The 21,360-nt window shown below is 35.7% G+C and overlaps 1 protein-coding gene across 2 annotated transcripts in view; it reads left to right on the forward strand.

Annotated features, from left to right (window-relative positions):
• Positions 1-21,360, forward strand: part of SLC12A2 (solute carrier family 12 member 2) — a 52,898-nt gene that overhangs the window by 2,836 nt on the left and 28,702 nt on the right. For both annotated transcript variants that reach the window (XM_042866214.1, XM_042866215.1), the window contains exons 2-9: positions 13,082-13,201; positions 15,082-15,157; positions 15,741-15,836; positions 16,591-16,730; positions 17,533-17,643; positions 19,605-19,713; positions 20,211-20,338; positions 20,434-20,518. In XM_042866214.1, the coding sequence (XP_042722148.1) occupies positions 13,082-13,201; positions 15,082-15,157; positions 15,741-15,836; positions 16,591-16,730; positions 17,533-17,643; positions 19,605-19,713; positions 20,211-20,338; positions 20,434-20,518 (865 nt within the window). The remainder of the gene's footprint in view (positions 1-13,081; positions 13,202-15,081; positions 15,158-15,740; positions 15,837-16,590; positions 16,731-17,532; positions 17,644-19,604; positions 19,714-20,210; positions 20,339-20,433; positions 20,519-21,360) is intronic.

Raw genomic sequence — 21,360 nt, forward strand, 5'->3', positions numbered from 1 at the left:
AAACAACCTTATGTGCTCTGCATATTTTTGTTGTGTTTGCAGTGGTGTGCCCTGCCCTGCTGAGAGGATCTCCTTCAATCGTAACAAAGATTGATAAGTGACCTTGATTTCCTTTTTTTTTTTTTCCTTTCTTTCTTAGAGTTTAGGAATATGTTTTGCCTAGTAAAGTAAAACTGTAGCTTGTAAAAGCATATGGAATGTCTTTTGTCTTCCTCAATGTAAATGTGCTATAATATCACACGCCTTACAGTTCCAGAAGGTAGATGCTTTTAAAGCCAGAATTGGATTGTTTAAGTTATCTACTGCCCTACAAAAATGTATGGAAGTGCCTTAACTGAGGAAATTATTTTTGAAACGAGCAACTTCACAGTCTGTGAACTGTTCTGATTTAATATTTGCCTTTTGTTCAGCCACTTAGAACTGTGGTCTGTGTGCAGACCAAGCCCTCTACTGGTAGCTTTGTTCTGTTGTTCGCTAAATACTTAATGAATGTGCTAGCCTGTCCTTTGACAGGCTGTGACATGGTGATCTCAGAGGACAAACTTTACCCCTGCTATCCAAATTAAACTGGGGGGAAAAAAAACCCATTCCTTCTAGAACAAAAATGTGCCTAGCTACCTTCTCCACAAAAAGTCACATGTCTGTCCTCTGAATTGGAAGATAAGTAAATAAAATGTTATTGATAATCTTAGTGCAGGGTCATCTGAAATCAGTGTTGATTACTTTTTCTAATTTTTCAATCAAGTTGGATGATGAGTTCTTTAAAATATCTTCTTTAATTTTTATTTTGTTGAAGGAACATTGCAGTTTCTCTTACAATTTAAAACACTGGGTACAGTGGAAAAACTGCATGGCACTAGTTTTTTTTTACAAAGAATATATACTCTCTTGAAAATGGTGAATGATTGCTGCAACTTTCTTCTATTTCTTGGTTTGTCTGTGGTAGTCTGTGAAGAAGACAGGGCTTACGATCCATCGTAGGAGGCTTAAGGTGATTCTAGGCTATCCAGGTAGCTGGTGATGTAACGTGAGGTCTGAAAGCTGCTTCTTCCTTGCTGCCTTTTTGTAAGGCTGGCTCCTGCAGGTAGGATTCTTCTTGCAGCACCTTGCTGAAGGCTGTCATCAATCATGAGGCCTCATAGGTCTTGAGTTACTGTGATTTAATTCAGATCACTTTTTATCTTTCTTTCTTTTCTTTATATTTGTAAGCAGTACCTTTATTTCTTTCTGAACTTTAGTCCTACTAAAATAAAACGTGAGAAGTTCTCAAGCTTGGTCGCTGTACTTCTAGATATCCTAGAAGCTTTTCATTTGTAACTGTTCTTGTTCACAGTTTTTGAAAAATGGTGAACTTTTGTGTTCATGAGCTTGGATGAAGCTTTACTAGCTTTGTGCAAAGTGGTATTCTAATGGTTTTTTTTAAAATCTGTGTGGAAAATTCTCGTTTATCCTGGAACCACACAATTTTTTTTTTTTTTTGCCTTGATTGTGATAAGTAATAAACTGCTATTTTCAGCAGCAGTTAGTTTTATGTTAGTTCTCCAGAGTTTGTTTTATAAGGACAGTTTGTATTTTGCAAAATTATGTTGCATGAATTATCTTTTATCTGATCTTTGTGATGTCTTCAGTCCAGAACCAGTAGAATAACGAAGCCTTGAACAGTCATTAGTAAATTGCTCATATTGTTCTTACTACTTTTTGTTTGGTTCCAGAGAAGCTGGAGATAATAGAACTGTTAACAGGCTATGGTTTGAAAACGCAAGCATAGGTTGCTGCTGGAAGCATACAAATTCTGCTTTGTCTTGTGGTTATGTATTTCAGCAACTTTAAGTTGAATCTGGAAATTGGCATGGCTTACACAAAATAAACAACCCCCTCCCAAAATTGGAGATCTTTTTCTGTGCCAGGGGTTGACTCCCTAATAGGCTGTAACAGTGGCCACCAAACTTCTTTGATTCTGCAACTATCAGTAAAATGATTTTGAGTTCATACCCACAGTATATGTGCATTTATAAATTACATAATGTACTACTTTATTTATGTAATGTACATAATAAAATTTAAACAAATAGGATATAAAAAATGAGATGAAGATAAGCACCACTTAAAAAAAAAAAAAAGCTATTGATGAGTATTAAAGGAAAAATACTCTCTTCCACATCCCAGTGAATTGTCCTGCATGTCTTTTGGTTTTCGTGCACCCCTCCTTGGAGACTTCTGCAGTACTCTGAGCCTTATGAGCACTAATGTCAGAAGAGAAGGCACACTAATTTTCTCGTGGAGTACAAGTAAGTGAGGAGACTCGTTCAGAAAAGCATGATTTTTAATAAGGTGGTCTTTGCTCTCATATCATCTGTGTAAGTAACGTATTCAAGACCAAAATGTGAAAGAATAGTACTGATTACTCTCTGGATAGCTTTTCTTTCAGCGTAAGCTACTTCACAACAAGTTAAAAATGAAGGTGCTGTGGAATGAATATGAATGTTCAGATTAACTTTTTTCCCCCTTTGGTACTGTATTTGATCAGATGTCATTTGATTTTCAGTTCTAAAGAGTATTCTTGCAGAGAAGGATGTTGACAAGATCACTGTCTTGGAGTAATTTAAACCAGTGTGCTGTATCTGCTGTTGTATCCTGCAGATTTTTTGCTGAAGTTCTATATAATATTCAAATAATTTGAGCGATGACGAACCCATTCTTCCTGCTTCTCTTTTTATCGTAGATAACCGTAACTGCAGTGTATTCATTTGCTAACTTAAAAAAATGTCTTATTGATGGACTTAAAATCGTTTGCCTCTTAGTGTTTTGGAAATTATCCAGTTCTTGCAGCTTGAGCATGTGGAACATCTTTGATTTTTTTTTTTTTTTCTCTCTACTTCAGCATGTTGATTATTCCTGATAAACTTAATGAATTGTTTTTTTCTCTCAACATTTAAAAAAAATAAAAATAAAAATTCTCTGGACAATAAATTTAACTCACTCACAGATGTGGTGAGTAAAAATAAAAGAAAAATGGTCCTATCCAGTCACTTTAACAAGGAAGCTCACCTTATGTCTTCATTTCCCTCGTTAACTTCCTCAAATAAACAGCTTCTATTTCAGATTATTCAAACTTTTGAATTCAAAGGAAATGGCAACATCTGTTGCAGCTGTGAAGAAGCAGTCAGTGCCAGGTTAATGTTTCAACTTGCTTGGAGGAGTTTATATGGTAGAGAGACTCCTAAGACTATCCTGTGTGATCTTGCTCTTAAGCTGTAAGCAGTTTGGCACCTTTGACTTGAATATAACACTGTGCTGGTACAAATGTTGTGCTTCATGGTAATAACTGTGCTCTGTGGTGGCTTAGGGTACTGTGCAGTAAGCTGCATCTGTCACTTTGTGGTATGATATTAAAAACTTAATCACTGATTAACTGGTTTTTTTTTTCAATTACTTCACTGGACTATTTAGTCTATTGTGAGAAAATGGGTTAAATATAAGTTCACTGCCTGGAAACAGACTTAAAATTAGAAACTGAAGAGTTTTTTTTTTTTTTAACTTATATCTGCATACTGTGCTATGCTTACTTCTTAATCCCTACCTCTTGAGTGGGAAGTGCATCATTCTGTTTATCAGAAATAGATGACAATTGAAAAGCAGTTTCTTCAGCAAGAATTCTAAAAATCAACCTTTTAGAGGCATGGAGTATAGAAGATGACTTGGGAATTTGCTGTATTGAAAACAGATTCTTAAGTGAGACTGAAATGGGGATTCTCCTGCATTTGTGGACAGAACATTGTATTGTTTGGACTGTACTTCAGTGTGCAAAATACTATGCCAGTGGCTTGCTAATAGGATTTGATTTGGCTCTTATGTAATTTAGTGCTGCATCTGCCTCATTATGGACAAAAATTAAGTTGTATTAAAAAAATCTGGGAAAGATCTTTAACTGTTACATATATTAGACTTTTTTCAGATAATCAAGTGAAAACTGCTTTTGTTCAGAGCCTTGATTTGTTTTTCTGAGGAATGATTTTTCTTTTCATGTCAAAGAAGTACAACAGTTTGATAGTCATTCATTGTACAGTGACTCTTGAAAAGGATCAAATTCAGTGGTGCAGCAGGGAAACCAGTATGATTCTGGAGAGGACAGGAAAGGAGTTCTCACTTCCAACTGTAATGTTCTTCACCAGTAGATCCTAACACTCTGCTATTAAAACTTGTAAAAACTGCAAGGGTAAGACTTATCTAAATCAGAAAAGAGTTTGATAATATTTATACCAAAATAGAAGCTTTTACTATAATCCATGAAAACCAAGTCTTGATCTGTGAATTTAGGCTACAAGTATTTCTTCCTCTTAAAGCTGGACAGATTGGTTATCTCAGTGTTTGTGTGGGAAACGATTCCTCTGTGTTTTGTAACTCGGCAGTAATGATAGAATTCCTATTAACTAGAAGTGGAGACACTTTCTAAATCTTCCTTTGCCAGAAAGTTGTTTTTAATGCCTTTGTCAGTTCTTCCTTGAGAGGAAGGGCTGACTTCATCTACCATATTTCTGGGAGTGCCAGGATATGAGCATTGTAGATATACCATGGGATAGAGTTCATCTTTTGTTTCTTTTATTTTGGTATTGTGAGCTCACTTGGGTATTCATGTTGTGTTATCCTTATGGAGGGATCTATGAATCAAAGTATGAAAGTGAAGAGAGGTGTTTATCTTAATACTTTTACAAAATGTTCTTTGTCTCTATTATTAATAGCGTGGAAAATGAACTGAAAGTATTTCAGATAGGTACACCAGGGTCCAGTCTCTTGAAGATTTCAACAGAACCGGTGCCTTGTCATGTATGAGGTGCTTGGAAGGATTCATTCCTTCTCATTCCATCTCATTGGCTGCAGGCTTTCAAATGTTAACCTTTCCTTGGATATTAGACTTGCTTACTCACAGTCCGTGTGACTGTTCTTCTTCAGTAAGTGAAATTCCTAATGGAGTCAAAGACTTAAATCTTAACTTCTTACGCAGACGTTATGGCCATTAAAAATTGTTGATGCTACCACTGTTTCCAGATGCACTGATGAACACTCTCTACTTGGAGACCTTGTTTTGATATCATATTTAAAAAGAAATGTGATTTTTTTCTGTTTTTGATCTAAAACCTAGTAATGCAGTAGGGGGAGAAGGTAAAGAAGGTAGTGGAATCAACCTTGGGATATGATGCGCTGTTCTAATGTCATTATTGATCTGACATTACAAATTTGTCTGCAGAATATTTCTGTCTTTTGCCTCTGTCCTGAATTTTTCCTTTGGTAAGACCTTTGTTTTAAATCATGGTTGTACAACCTTTTGGTTTGTCTAGGCTGTATTGATTGAACAGGAATTATCTTGAGTTACTTATAAAATAGATAATATAGATAATGTATAAGTAGAGAAGCTTCCTTTTTTTGGTATATTTATTCTGACTCCTTGAAGGTATACTCTTTATCTGTTTCAGATTTTATCGTAAAATATCTAATTTAGTATGTTGCTTTCTTGCAAAAAAAAAAAAAAAAAGTGGCTGTGAAATACACAATTTCTGAAGTTGGGGCTCTGCTCTTTGCCAGGCCCATATTCCTTGATCACAAACTGAACCAGGGCATAGTTGCATCAGCCTGGACTACCTCTGGGTCTTTTTGAATGAACTCCTCTGCACTGGTGAGCACCAGGTCCAGTAATGTGTCATCTCTGGTTGGTCTGTCCAATACCTGACCTGGAAGTGGTATTCAGTGTACACCAGAGGTCTCCTGGATTGCCTGTGGCTCACCATATATATATATATTTTTTTGCAGCAGATATCTAGGTGGTTCAAATCCTTCATCAGGATGAGAGCATGCATGTAAGATTCAAGTGGTAGTCTGGTTAATAAGATTCCTATCTGTCTTTTAGTAAGTATACCACCTTCTGAGCACTTTGATTTACTCCTAAGTTGAAATCAGTTGTTTGAATGAACTTCTTCGTTAACAGTCTTGCTTGCAAGGTTAATAATTCCAAGTATTGGTGAGAGCTGGAAGGAAAAACAGATGATTTTCTATTCCTTTGGAAAAAAAAAATTAAGTATGAATGGCTCTTAAAATTGGAAAATAAGGATATGAATAAATACACTCAAATGTTGTTTAATGTTTGTGTAAGAGTAGTACTGAGTTGCAAGACAGTGAAATACAAGCTGATAGCAGTGATACGGAGCTGGCTAAATCTTCAGCTGACATTTTAATTGTAACTATAAATTTCCCCTGTGTTTAAAATTGCTCCACTGAATCAAAGTACTACAGGCTAATTTCAGTTTAAGATAACAGTAAGATTCTCTGTTGTTGCAATCTCTTTTAAAATCTTTGGAAGTCAATGCCAAAAGTATTTGCTGCTATATTTTAAACATGTAATTGTGAAGAGGATAATGTAACCAAAGCACTTAAGTTTTTTGGTGTCTTGGCTGCAAACTCGAAAACAACTTCCTTTAATTGAAACTGGTATCCAGTGGTTGAATCTGTTCATGTTTCATTCCATGAATCTTTAAGAGTAGATCATGTTTCTTTTGGTTAATTAATCTGTTGTTGCAGTGGGTAAATTTTGGGTGCCGTTTAATGCATTAGCAGACTTTTTTTCTAGGTTATAGCTGTAAAGATAAGCAGTAAGAAGCACTGCTTCAGCCAAATCCAAATACTGATATGCTGAATAGTTCTGCATTCTTAGAAGGAGGGAGGGTTTGGTAAACTCATTTTGTCATAAGTGAAAGCAGTCTAACAAAACTTCAGGATTAATGCTTCTGATTCTGAAACAGATCAGTAGAGAACATAAATAATACATTCTCCATATGAGTACTAACCTTACCTTAAATGTGTGGTGATAGAGTAAAATATTTTTGAATAATTACCTACAGTACTTCTTTCCATCAGACACTTGAAACCTGTCAGAACTGTAAATGTTATTCAATTTTGGTATTAAAAATCTGTTATGATTTGTTGTTAGTCTCCAGAGCAAAGCTATCAACTGTACCTGAGCCATTCTGAGCAGTAGTAGACTGAGGAACTGTTTGAGAATTACTGTCACCAGATCGAGTTAAAGTTTGAAACTGTTTTTTTTTTTTTTCTCTCACATATTTAATTACTTCAATACCCTGTATTCACAGGCAAATTTGAAGCTGTTCTTGATAAATGTTCATGCGAATTTATCACAAGACTTTTTTTTTTTTTTGTCCCTGGATAACAGTGTATTTAACATGGCTCCATGGAGATTTACAAATTTTGGAAAGGATACTCAGTACTTCGTTTTTTAGACTGGAGAATACCAGGGAGATAAAACCTTTAAAACATGGGAACAGTTTTTTGAAGACCCTTAAGCGCAAACTGCATGCTGCAAGCAAAGTGTTTTAAGAACCAGCTTACTCTTTGCTGGTATGGTAGCACACTTGCATATATTTGCAGTTATATTGGTACAGAAGTTGTGTCTGCATCCGAGTTGTACACTTATGTCAGCACATTATTCCATGCAGCTATTCTATGTATAAAATAAGTTCAGTGCTGCTTAAATTTTATATTCAGGCCATAAGAAATATCACAAGTGATGTGGGAGGAAGAATCTAAAAATTCATTCCAGAAGGGAAAATGGAAGGTCTGTTCCTTCAAGAAAGACTTTTTTTCCTAAAAGGGGAACATTTTGTAATTCTGCTGATTGTTTGATAACTATTCAAACTCTCATTTTCTTCTTATCTGTACTCTAGCAAAAGTATGCCTGAATTAAAAACGCAATAACGTAGTTATTATTTTTGCTTCCCCATTGTTTTCAGCTTTGTCAGCTCAAAAAAAAAAAAAAAAAAAAAAAAATTGTGCTATCTGTAGTGACAGGTTTTGTTCTTGGTGGTCATAGCATTACCTGTATGCAGCTGTGGAGTTGTAGAGATTATAGTCATAAACAGCTTATGTAGTGATACTTTTACTCTTGAGACAACTGGCATGCCACATCTGGATCAATACATTGCACCAATCACTTCCATCCTCTAAAAGGAATTTCTTAGAAGTGGTGGTGCCAATAGAGTTGATCTTTTCTTCCAGAAACTGAAAGCTGCATTGAAGACCTGTAGAAGATGTGTGAGGAGGAATTCTGTTGTCAATGATTGCTATAAACATGTCTAAACACAAGACCAGTAGAAGATAAAAGCACAGTCACCTTGTGTAGGCTTTGGTGGTGGTCGTTAATGAAAACAAAGGCATGATGTTAAACCCAGCTGTTGTGCCTGTACTTGAGTTGATGAGAAACCATTCCTGGGTGGCTTGGCTGTTGCTCTGTCCTCAGAAAGTGTGTTAAATGATGAAAGTACTATGCTTGGTATGAGAGTATGTAAATAAAAGGCAGTCTTGAATACAAGCAACTGTTCTCTTGATTAAATGTAGGAGAGAACCACTTCTAAATATTGCTGTAGAAGTTGGAGCTTAAAAATATGAGGCCTTTTGATTTTCTTTGACAGTTTGATAGTACAGGCTATTTAAGTTTACTTCACTACCATATCCTACTAAGGGAAGGAGAAGCTACTGTTTTGAAGCCTAGGGAATTTGTATTAAAGAAAGCACGTAGTTGGTTCTTTTTCCATGTACTAAATCAGTAATTGATCAGATTTGAGTGGAAAAAAAAGTTGTGTTGCAGTCTCAGATGATACTTTGGCCTTCTCCCCTTTCATAAGAGTAAAGGAAATAGGAAGGATTAGGCAAATAAGTTACTCACTATTGGAATGTGCCAAATCAGACAGAGTACAAAGCAGGTTGTGTATAGGCTTCTATTTAAACAGTCACAGAGTTTTTACTTGAATTAAAAAAAAAAGTCCATAAGAGTGTCCTGGCAAAAAAAAAAAAAAAAAAAAAGGTTTAGAGAAGCTTCGAACTTGGAGTACTTTGAAAGTGTGTTTAAAATGTGGGGGGAAGGTGTTGGTGAGGGAAGAGGAAGGAATCTAAGCTACACCTATCCTCAGATTTTGACAGAATATTTTATAAAATCAGAATGAATATGTGGTGTGAGGTCTAAACGTTATATCAAGTGTATTATTTTATGTCGAGATAAATTTTTTGTCTCTGTCTCCTAACCTAAGTGGTATTTACGTCTGGAGGATGAGAACTATTGGTAAGAAATCTGGAATCCATCAAGCCTTTGTTCAATATTTTGAATTTGCTAGTAACTTTACACCGTTGTCTTCTGCCTGTTAACAGTGAATGGTGTACTTGCATTAGCAGTGTCCCTTCCCCTTGTCTTTCCAAGAGCAACTCATTTGAAAATTTGACAGATCAATACTTTAATTTGCATGCTTAAAACTACTGCTTAGCAGACATGTTTGCTATCTGCATTTCCTGATCATTTGTTTATTGACCTGAATGTAAGTATAGACATTCAGAATATGCTGAAATACACTCTACTATAAGAAAAATATTAACAGTTAAGGGCAATGATGGTCTAAATAAGTAATTTTCAGTAGGATTTTTCTACAAAGGCATGTAGTATAAAAGACAGGCTTAGTAGTTGTCCTGTCCTCTTCTCCAGGCTTCAATGCAACTCTGGCTGGAATGAGAACAAATGAGTTAATGTGTATTCTTTCTGGTACTACCTCATACAGTAGGCTGCAAAGCCTCAATATGTCACTTTGAATGGAATCTAGATAAGTTCACCACAAACAAACATGCTGCAAAACTTAAGCAATTATCAGTTGATTCAGAACTTTGATTAGATAAAGCAGCTTTTTTTTTTTTGCTGACAAGTTTTCTGGACACCAGTATACATGCTGCATATTGAAAAAACTCAAATTTCTTCGGCCTGTCAAGTTGTTCCTCATTTCTCATGCACTTCTAATAGGTATGTGGGTATTCATAGTTGACACAAATAGCTTATTGTTATCCTCATGAAGCAACACTGGAGAGGAAGTAGATTATCTTAAACTGTTAAATGAACTATGGTATAGCAGTGTAGGTTTGTGTGTAGGAATAGAGTTCAGCTATTTCTTTCTAGATTCCTATCAGTGTTTTACAGTTGTTAATGTTTAAATGTATCCTGGCTAAGTGTTGGTGAACGATGTGAGTGTTCTTTGAGCTTCTCAGGTAAAAGACTATTTTGGTAGATAACTGCCCATTTCCTTCTGTGCCTCCCAACCCACAAATTACAAAGTACTATAATGTTTATTTTTTATTATTGATTAAGATCTCATCATACATGTATTTTTCCATTTTTCCCTACTCAATGACTTGGTTAAAAGCAGTGCTTCCTCATGACCACAAATATGGCAGAATAAACTGTGTCTTTTATTTACAGCTGAGACCACAGTGATGCTTTATTAATCTGGCACTAAAAGGCTAAACTTGGAATTCTTTTGTGCCCACACTTTGTAATACTTGTGTTCTTGCTGCTGGTTTTTTGGGCACCCATTAGTGCTGATAACTAGCAATAACCTTTCAGTTATTAAATTTTGTGTGTACTTTGAAATAACTTTCAAAGAAGTATTGCACAGTGTAGAGAGACAAGGCATACAGAACAAAACTTTCTTGTATTCATTGTGTGAGTATCTTGGAAATGATTTGGTAGATGATAAATATCAGTTACAAGCCATTATCTCCTTCAGAATAAGACGGCCTAAGTGGTAGACTTGTTTGAGTACTCCAGTGAAATGTATAATTTTATGATGAGTGGAGGATCTTCTGTTACTTGATAAGCTATGGTTACACACAGAACTGTGTAATTGTGTCTTGCACTAGATACTAGGATGCTGTCATCTTTCTCTTAAAAAGCAGAGCATGCAGGAAAATGTTTGCCTTATTTCCTAAAACTGCTGTGACACAGTATTACTATGTTAACTACTTCAAATGTGTATAATGTTTCAGTGTTTTTTGGACAGAAATTTTACATCTGTTTCTTGATTCACTCTTACCAGACTTCCAAAAGAAAGAAAAACAAAATAAACCCCCCCAAGTGTATTGTTTCTTACTAGAAACATTATGTGACTTTTTGTAAACCAGAATATGTTATCAAATGCTGGCAGTTTTCTTGGAGAAAGCTTTAAAAGCTGCTTTGTTAATACAAACACAGCTCCCTTAATGCCACACTTGAAAACTGAGTTTGTTGCAAATGTGGTGTTGTGCTTTCTGATGGTAGCGTGTTTCTCCCTGGATAGGAATAATTAAGTACAATTACACAATTGCATACTTGACTGGAAGTTTTGTTTCACGATGGTGAACTTATCAAATGATCTTTTATGACTTCAGGACTTGCTTTCTGAGCTGAAAGCATCTCAGGATTCCTCATTGTTATCAGGTTGCTGTGGCTACTCGGTTTAGTGGTGTAGAAGGAAATGGCAGTGTGTGTGTCACCACAAAAGTCTGTGGGGAGCTTGAATTGCTGATACCAGCAAACCTTCAGTGCATTATATTGGGTGTTCTCTTGATAAAGCAACATAATACTGAAAAAGATAGTACAGAAAGATTTGGATTGTGTCAAACCTTGTGTGCTAGCAGTTGTTTCTTTCTTGTTGAGACTCAGGCTGATCTGAATCAATAAGAACCTGAAAGTATTCTCTGAGCAAGGTTTAGAGATATCGCTCAGGTTTTTGTAGTTTAGAAAATGAGAACTTTTTGATTTTTGCTGTCTGTTAGGAGTGTGGGCATTTGTTTAATTTCTTCTTCCTAGAGACAAGAAAGCCTACTTGGTAAATGTAATGATCTGAAAATTGTTGGGGATTCTGCCTTATGCCACATACAATCTCTGGATATGTTGTAGATGCAGCTATTTGTTTGAATTCCATGATACAAAGTACTTGAGAGAAGTACAGGCATGAGCCTGTGCTATGAGTTTTGGATAAAATTGACATAATCTGTTTGTATAATAGCCTCTATAGCTGACACATTCTATAAGTGATAGTTGTGTAAATGCTTCCTTGGATTCTGTGCTGATTGTAAATTTGGTATTAATACGTAAGATGAAGGAACAGAGTAACATTTCTCACATGAAAACTTGTGTGCCTGCAGTACAGAGAATACTTGAAAGTGTAAATCGAGTTCAGACCGTTTTGTTTTACTTAGTGAAGATAAATTCTGTTTTTACCTCATTGGGATGCAAGCTGCCTCGCAAAAACAGCATGAGCTGTTTTGTCGAATAGTCTCTCCTGAATGGTAGTCAGTTTTTCTCCTAGTATATTCATTCTTATATTTGTTGCCTTGGATTACAAGCGTACTTTGCCTAGAATCTTTTCTGAAGAGTTCGTGCAGTGAGTGCAAGAAATACTTATGTTCAAATGCTTAGTTGTTGATTTGACTGAACAAAACAAAACAGGCTCTTAAAGAGCAAGCTGACTGTGTATGTGTGAGTAATGCGCATGCAGATAAATATATACGCACCTCAAATAATTGAGACTTATATATTGTAAGACTAAGAGAAATGGTAAAGAGAAGCCCCAAATCGGTCTTTGTGCATGGGGCTCCAGCTCCTCCCATCTTTCATCCTGCACAGTAAACTGCACAGTGTTTGTGAGCAGATCCTTCTTCCTTCTTTCCTGAAACGCCCCCCCCCCCCCCCCCCCCTCCTTTCCAGCAGCATCATCTTACAATGTATAGTGGAATAGCTTACAGGAAGTCAATAATTTATGTCCTGGAAAATTGATGAACTAACAGCTCAGCCTGGGCTACAGGAAGTCTTGTAGACAAAACCAGTAACTTGTGGCAATGCACTTTCAGATTAAGAAATAAAACTTTATACGCTGTACCAGTCACCTGTATTTGAAATTATATACCTGTTGTAGCAAAAAAATAAACAAACAATAGATGTTTGTTTCTTGGTGCTGGAGAATGGATTCTTAAAAGTATTTATTACTCTGTGAACGGTTTTCACTAACTGAGGCAGAATAAGCTAAGCCGTACTTCCAACCTTGATGTATATTTGTCAAAATCTGTAACCTATTCCATGCCTGTTGCATGGAGTGTAAAATGGCGATTTATGCCCTGTCACTCTCATTTTTCAACTTGCAGAAGTACACTGTTCTTAAAATCTGGGTATTGTGTTCCTTCGTTATGCTGTTAAAAGAGTAAACGTTTGTTTTCTGTATTTAAGGAACCCTTTGAAGATGGCTATGCAAATGGAGAGGAAGGAACACCAGCTGGAGATGCTGCTGCCACTTATACACCTGACAGCAAAGGGATTGTTAAATTTGGGTGGATAAAAGGTGTATTGGTAAGTTTGATATATTGTACTTAAGTGCCTTAAAAGGGTCTTTCTAGTAACCTTATCTCTTGAGAAGGGACTGTAACAGCTTTGGATAAAGGCAGCACACGATGAACTATAGAAAAGTTTGCTGTTTTCTTTTTACTGAATTTTAAGGATGTAAATTCTAATTCTAAGTTTTGAAGCAGTTGTGGTTTCTCTGTGTAGGATTTGTTGTTTTGAAGTTGCATAATTTGTAAAACGATAAAAGATAATATAAATTATTCACATTTAGTAAAAACAAGCTATTAAACTGTGTATGAGTTGTAATTGGTACAAACAAACGAAAACTGAGAAAATACCTGTGTCTTCACTTTGTGATGTTTTGGGCAGTGAACTTGATACTTTTTTTTTTTTTCATAAACAATAAATACTGCTGTATGGAGGGTGCCTACATTTGTATGGCAAAACTTGACTTCAATTAAATATGTGAATTTCATTGAGCCTGTTAGAAGAAGTCGACTTCTCCGAGGTTTTGGAGACTTAGTACTGGTACTTTTTTATGATAGAGAAAGAAACTTTTGAGTTTTTCCCCACTCAGAATAATGAAAAATTATGGATAACACAGGCAATTTTGTTTCAAGTACATAGTAACTTTTTTCAGTGCTTTGGCAGAGAGAAGCCATGGTTAGTACCTGTACTCTCCAAAGCTGTGAGACGTTGTAATGGAGGCTTTAAGTGCAGTGACTGGTTAATACATACTGAACTCAAACATTAGATCTTAGTTGAGCAAGATTCCACTATGCATTAGCAACTTCCTTACAAGTCTTGAAGTAGTGATATGTTTTCGCATGGGAGAAAGAGTACCTGCAGCAGCTGTATAAGAGATCTGGTCCTTTCCTCTTGGTGTACCCCAATCAAGGACTGAATTGCTTGTTTCAGAGCAGGTGTGAAGCTGATGTTGAATTTCTCTAAACCTGAATTTTACATTTATGCTATTTTTCTAAGCAACAGTTCTAAGTATTAAAGAGTTTGAAAGCAAAGTTTGATAGTGCGTTTTCTCTACGATGACTTGAAGCTGATACTAGGTATTTTCATGGGATTAATGTTGCTGCCCCATGTCTTCAAAAACCTATTTAGAACTTCTAAGGAGGTTTGAAACTTCCAGTTAGTATTTCCCTGTAGGCGTGAGCCGCCAAGGTGAATGCTTCTAGCTCAGATATTTTTGCATTTTGCAAAAGATAAATCTCTCCAAACATTTTACCTTATTAGTTTGGAGAGGAACCTTCACTGACCAGCTAAACATTTTTCAGGATTGATGCTGTATTCTCCAGCTGAGAGGGACACCTGAACTTGCAGTTTGTCTCCTAACTGACTTCTGTGCAGTGCAAAATCTATCTTATTGAGGATAAGAACAAACAGATTCCTGTTAGCATGTTGTTCTACTGTGGTATATTGTTGAGTTTAACAGTTTATTAAATGGAGAAAATATTTGGCAGGGTATTGCTCTAGTACTTGAAAAATAGCATATGAGAGATCTGAACTTAAACAATTTGAGACCTTGCAATTGTATTTTAGTGATTATATTCTGCAGTAGAAATTTTGAATCCTGAAGATTGGGGTCTGAATTACTTATCTGTATTTTTTGATCAAGAAGTACTAGAATGTCAGATTTTGAACTCTTTAACTTTCTCTTGTTCAGGGTAGTAATATTTTAATTGTGCTTAGGTTCCCTTTTATTTTTTTAATCCAACCAAAATTGTCTAACTTATTAATTTATTATTGTAAAAACCATTTGAAAAATAATGAGAGAGCTACAAGGTAACTCAAGCAGTATATAAAGTAGAATGAATTAATGGAGATGACTGCAGCTGTAAGACAAACATTAAACGTCTCTTTTGTCATCTTAGGTACGATGTATGTTAAATATTTGGGGTGTGATGCTCTTCATCAGACTGTCATGGATTGTAGGACAAGCTGGAATAGGTATGCATACAAATGCTGTACGTTGATTTCAGTGACTTTTAGATGCGATCTAATACAAATGTTGATCCTGAACTGTTTAAACTGGGGTAGAAAACTGCTGTAATATGGCCAGTATTTTACCTTTATCAAAACTTCAAACAGTATAAAGTTGCTTAGAACTTCTCATTTGGCTACAAGGTCATAATTTTAAAATTGATATTCTCAAATCTTCAGTAAATTGTAGAGATAAATTTTTGGATATCTTGTTATTAAAATCTGTATATAGACTGTATAGTGTATAAGCCTTTGAAGAAAATAAGGTGACTAAGAACTGGACTGTAGCACATCTGTCACCTGCAAAAGGCACGTGTTTCCTTGAACTTCTAGTATATGGTTTTTACTCTGCTGATTGAAGATAACATCCAGTTTTGTTTGTATCCAGGAAAAGGAACAAAAGGGAAATACAGCCTTTTTTTTGGCTTGAATGTAGGGGACCACGTACAGTAAACTCATGTCAGATTTGCAAGACCAATTCTTTAAACAAGTTGAAGACTTTTACATTTCAATTCTCTGTAACTTAAACATTTTTCATCTTTTCCATAAGGTCTGTCTGTTGTTGTTATTGCAATGGCCACTGTTGTGACAACTATTACAGGACTGTCTACTTCAGCTATAGCCACAAATGGATTTGTAAGAGGAGGTAAAGCTACTTTTGTATGGCTTTTTAAAGTATCTAATCACTCTGAATCATACATCTTAATGATGGACTTTTAATTTCTTTACCACTTTCTTTTAGCATCTGGGAGTAAGAAAAGAATGGATAAAAAGCAGGGAAGAGTTAAGTTTTGCCTTCATAGATAATAGCTTTATAAACAGTTGGTACTAGTGATCTACTCAAACTGCTTCATGACATTACAGGATACCTACTATTGTAGGTATTTGTGTAGGTAATTGTGGTAAAATTTTAAAAACACACAGTTAATTCTTCTGTGTTATGAAAGTATCATGTTTTAAGAATGGAAAGAAAAGTCTCACTGTAGTTTCTGTAGCTACTGTAAATGTGTAATTGTACAGTTACATGTTACACATGTTACATGTGTAAATGTACAGTTGCTTCTAATAGTTTGCAATAAAAAGCCCAATAATATTGTTGCCTGTATATTACAACTTATTTTTGTTTATTTTTAAATAGTGGAGCTGTTTTCATTGCCGGATAATACAATGTGTTTTGTGAATCAGGTCTTTCCAACTGGTGTTAAAAATTTGAAATGTAGTTCTGTTTCTCTAGTATGCCTGCCCCTGAAGTACTGGAATTCAGGGTATTTTCTGATGTGCCAGGGAAGATGCAAGAATAAATTATACTGTAGTCATATATGCATTAAGTTGATGCCAGTATGTATTTCTTTGGCTCTTTCATGTAGTGTTTTTGTCATTTTTTTTTCCTCTTCTTTCAGGAGGAGCATATTACTTAATTTCCAGAAGTTTGGGACCAGAATTTGGAGGTGCCATAGGTCTGATTTTTGCATTTGCCAATGCTGTTGCAGTGGCAATGTACGTTGTTGGCTTTGCAGAAACAGTTGTGGAGCTCCTTAAGGTATATTGACTATATTGATTGCATTAATTATACTCTATTCAGATTAGACTTGTCATTTTTTGCCAGAAGTTTTTGTTTTAACAAAACATGGAATGAGGTTGAAGGTTACTGCAGATATTACAGTATTAGTTTACTGATATTAAATAGCTTTTTGATGTAAAACAAATTATCACTGGTGTCAAACTAAAACTTTCTACACTGTTTCTCCTTGAAACATATGATGAAGAATTCACAGTGAATTCCTAAACAGATGTTGAGAAGGGTGGAGGTACAGATACATGATGTAGAACCATAAGTTTGTAATACTGAGAGTCTTAGTAAGCATTTCTGTCACAAGTGATATTAACTTACATGAAGTTCCTTTTCTTGTTAAGAGCAGTTTCTTAAGATAAACATAACCTGTTGTAATTTTTGATGAAATGAAACTAAGAAAAATTTAACCTTTCAGAGAAGGGAAAAAGTTTGGAGTTCACTGAAGGAATTAAGGGTAAATAATGAACAACAAATTAGATCTATAAATACAGGATGGTAGCTGTTGCTTGGCTGATTAATTTTCTGATGCTTCAAGACAAACCATTCTCTATGGTGCTGTGTTATGATGAAGAATGGTTATTTTCATTTACAGTGATTTGGTGGCTGAAAAAACAAATCATCTCTACAGGGGATTTTAAATGAACAAATACGTAATACAGAGGTTAACTGTTACTAGTAAATTATAGTCTGTAATAATACAGTTCTATTCTGTAGTAGGGAATACAAGTACCTGGTGAAGTATATGACTTGTTTGCTTTTGTTTTGTCAGGAAAATGGAACACTGATGATTGATGAAATGAATGACATTAGAATTATAGGAGCCATCACTGTGGTTATATTGTTAGGTATTTCTGTTGCGGGAATGGAATGGGAAGCAAAAGTAAGTAACTGTTAATTTCTCCTTTGAGTTCTTCAGTTTTCTGTCTATATTTTCTACTCAGCTCCCTGATTTATTTTTTTTCCTAATGCATTTAGTGCACTTGGTATCATATATACTCAGTTTGTTAGCAATCAAGCAGTGGACAGTTCTTTTACAACAGCTCTGTCGAGCACTAGCTTGCACAGCATTAGGTGGCTTTGCTCAACTGCAAGCTTAGGTGGATCTGATAACTTCAAAAGATCTGTTTTTAATGGCTTTTTCAAGTAGGTTAAAAGTTGCTGCCTTCTGAACAAAAATAGCAAAACAGGAAACACAGTAACATGAAAATTTTCTATCTCTGGGAGTTTCAAATGAGCTCTCTGATTGGAAAATGTACATCCAGAGCTGAAGCCAAGCTCAAGTAGTGTACTGTGGGTTTTTTTGTTTGTTTTACTTGGAGTAGTCAGTGTACTAAGCAGTCAATAGACCCAGCATTGAAGAGGGATGTGAAGGCTGCTGCTGATGAATGTATAGGAGAGCTAAGATACTTTTCTTATCTTTTTGTCTGTGTGGTCTTAGATAACTCTATGAAACCAAACATACACAGATCCTAGTATACCTTAAGGTAGAATCTGAATTACAAGCCTTCTGATGGGCAACCTGGCTTGCTCAGTTTTTTTTTCTGAACTAAAAAGGCTCTTTCTGCGTACCCCTCTATACCATGTTCACTTGTCTCTTTTATTTTCAAATAATTGAGGAGAACCTTATTTCATCTCCCTTACGGGTTAAGGATGATTGTGAACCAAATATTTTCTGCAGTTAGAATTGACTCTGTTTTCTACACTGAATGGCAGCTTAATGTAGAAGCTTCTTAAACTTATATGTCAAGATCCTACTTGTAATCAAAATGAGGGCTTTTTTTGTTGTTGCTGTTTCCAGCTATAAAAGTAGAGATTGCAGAAAAGGACAGTAAAGATAAATGCATTTCTTGCCTCTACTACAGGGAGAAAAGTAACAAGAAAAAATAATTTTAACAAACACTTAAGTTGATCAGCATGCTGCTTTGAAAATTGTTTGCTTTTCTCACCACGTCCTCTCTGTAACTTGTATTCATCTGTATGCATTTAACTCTGCTCATTTAACTTTGAGCAACGCTGTTCTTAACCAGTTAATTTTTGTTTTGAAGGAACTAGCTGCTACTGAACCTGTAGTCACTGTTGTTTCAAGCTTCAGCTCTTGTTTTTCTCTGCAGCTTGAGTGATTTCATGACAATAACTTGCATAGAAATGTTCTCACGTTTAATGTCTCCATATTAAACCTAAACTGTTATACTCCACAACCTCATTTTTACTGGAAGTTTGATAGGTTTTTGAAAATCCTGCTCAGTGTGAAAATCAAGGCTGTTGGCTTGATTTCTGCAACGTAAAAAAGCAGCTATGGTGATCTAATTGAGCTTGTCAAACAAACAATCCATGTGGGTTAACATGCAGCTCAACGCAACAAAACACTGAATCTTTCCTCTTGATAATAGTATCTATGATGTTACCTAGGCCTTAGAGAATTCCTTGTAAAAATAAGGGAAACTTATAACAGCTTTGAAGCTGACCAAAAAAGCTTATAAGATGACAGTTTCTGGAAAACCGTGCTTCAGAAACAACTTCTTAGAACTCAAATTCTTACCACTTGACTTAATATTGAAGTCTTCGAAGACCATTTGTTCTAAAGTGTAAGACTTTAAGTGAAGAAGAGATTTGGAAGATATTTTTAGCTTTGTGGGAAAGCCAAGGTTCATTACTGAATACATCCAGTTGGAATTGCTCTGTAGTAACTTCATACTGAATTTTCCACTTAAGCTTACTGAAGATTTCTGTAAGCACTGAGCTGCATCCTTACACCTCTTACTTGTTCTTCTGTACACTTGGCATGTTCTTAACATGGAGTCTTAAAGTTGATGCAATAGTTTTTTTATTCTGTCATTTCAGGCACAGATAGTCTTATTGGTGATCCTCATACTTGCTATTGGAGACTTTGTTATAGGAACATTTATTCCTTTGGACAGCAAGAAGGCTAAAGGTTTCTTCGGTTATAAAGGTATGTTGGAACAGCTAATATAGTATAGTATATTTATGAAAAGTCAACTTGTTGTAATCGAGTGAAAATCTAAAATATTGGGTGAACATGTAAAATAGCTGGTAGTTCTGTTTAACTGTAGAGATTGTCCTGATTCTTTCAAACTTTTGCTGTTTGTTAAAGTTCTAGGATGTAAAGTTGATGCTCCCAGCTTAATATCGATCACACTAATTGCTATAGTACCATATTATAATAATTACTCAATAGTATAATTGTGCTAACTTTTCGAAAATCTAGATGAGATTATATGTACTTCTTCTGTTTTCTTGTTTCTATTTAAACTTTATTTTGAGAAATTAGAGCTTGTCTATGTCAAAATGTTTCCTGGTTGGTTTTTGTTTAATAGTTTACTGTGCTGTTAAGGCTTTACACAGAGCTATTAGGGGGCTAGAGCTGGCTAATAATATGGATTCTGTATCAGTACTGGTGGACTTATATACATAAATGTTTGTCTACAGCTGAAATATTTATGGAGAATTTTGGACCAGATTTCCGAAATGAGGAAACTTTCTTCTCTGTGTTTGCTATTTTCTTCCCTGCTGCAACTGGCATACTTGCTGGGGCTAATATCTCAGGTGATCTTGCGGTAAGTAATAAATTAGCAAATCAGCAAATTTAATTCAGAACCACTGAGTGTACCTCTATCCCTGTCATGACTGTCTACTGATATCTTCCTTTCAGGATCCTCAGTCAGCCATACCTAAAGGGACACTGTTGGCCATCTTAATTACTACGTTGGTTTACATGGGAATTGCAGTATCCGTAGGTAAGTAGTGAATATGTTTATTTTTGTGTTCTTTCTGATGCTGTTTTGATACAGTTCAACTGTATCAAAATTTACAGTTCGTTAATCAGTTCAACTTTTATGCATGGAGAATTAATCATAGAATCTTAGGGTCTGAAGAGGCCTCTGGGATATCTTCAAGTCTACCTTCTCCTACTAAAGCAGGTTCCCTAAAATAGGTAACTTTTTCTTTGGGAAAGTGCCTATATTGATTTTGAATATCTCCAGAGAAAAATACTCTGCAACACCATTGGGAAGCTTGTTTCAGTGCTCTGTTACCATTAAAGTAAATTTTTTCTCATTTTCATATGGAAATTCCTGTGTTCCAGTTTGTGCCCATTGCCCCTTGTTCTGTTGCTGGGCATTGTTGGGAATTGCCTAGCCTCATCTGCTTTACTCCTGCCTGATAGATACTTAAAAGCGTTGGTAAGATCTTCTGTCGTCTTGTCTCCAGGCTGAACAGTCCCATGCCTTTTTCATACAGGAGATGCTCCGTGCCCCTAATAATCGTTATGGCCTTCTGTTGGGCTCTTTCCAGCAGTTCTGTCTTTCTTGAACTGAGGAGCCCAGAACTGGTTACAGTACTCCAGATGTGGCCCCACTGACAAAGAGTAGAGGGAGGAGGATGACCTCCCAAGGGAGGTCCACTATTCAGTGACCCACTGAATAGACAGAGCTGTCTAACTTTTGTTGGTAGATATTTTGATCTTCAGATGTGCTCATTTCCTAAAATGTGTGACCTCTTCAGACCAAAGAGAAGCTAAGATTTCCTTTGCACTGATACTCCTTAACTTCTTGCAGTTACTTAGATTAATGTGCTTAGA

Source organism: Lagopus leucura, unplaced genomic scaffold, assembly GCF_019238085.1.
Source record: "Lagopus leucura isolate 7727_CA_CO unplaced genomic scaffold, USGS_WTPT01 Super-Scaffold_810, whole genome shotgun sequence".
In the NCBI taxonomy this organism is placed as follows: Eukaryota; Metazoa; Chordata; class Aves; order Galliformes; family Phasianidae; genus Lagopus; species Lagopus leucura.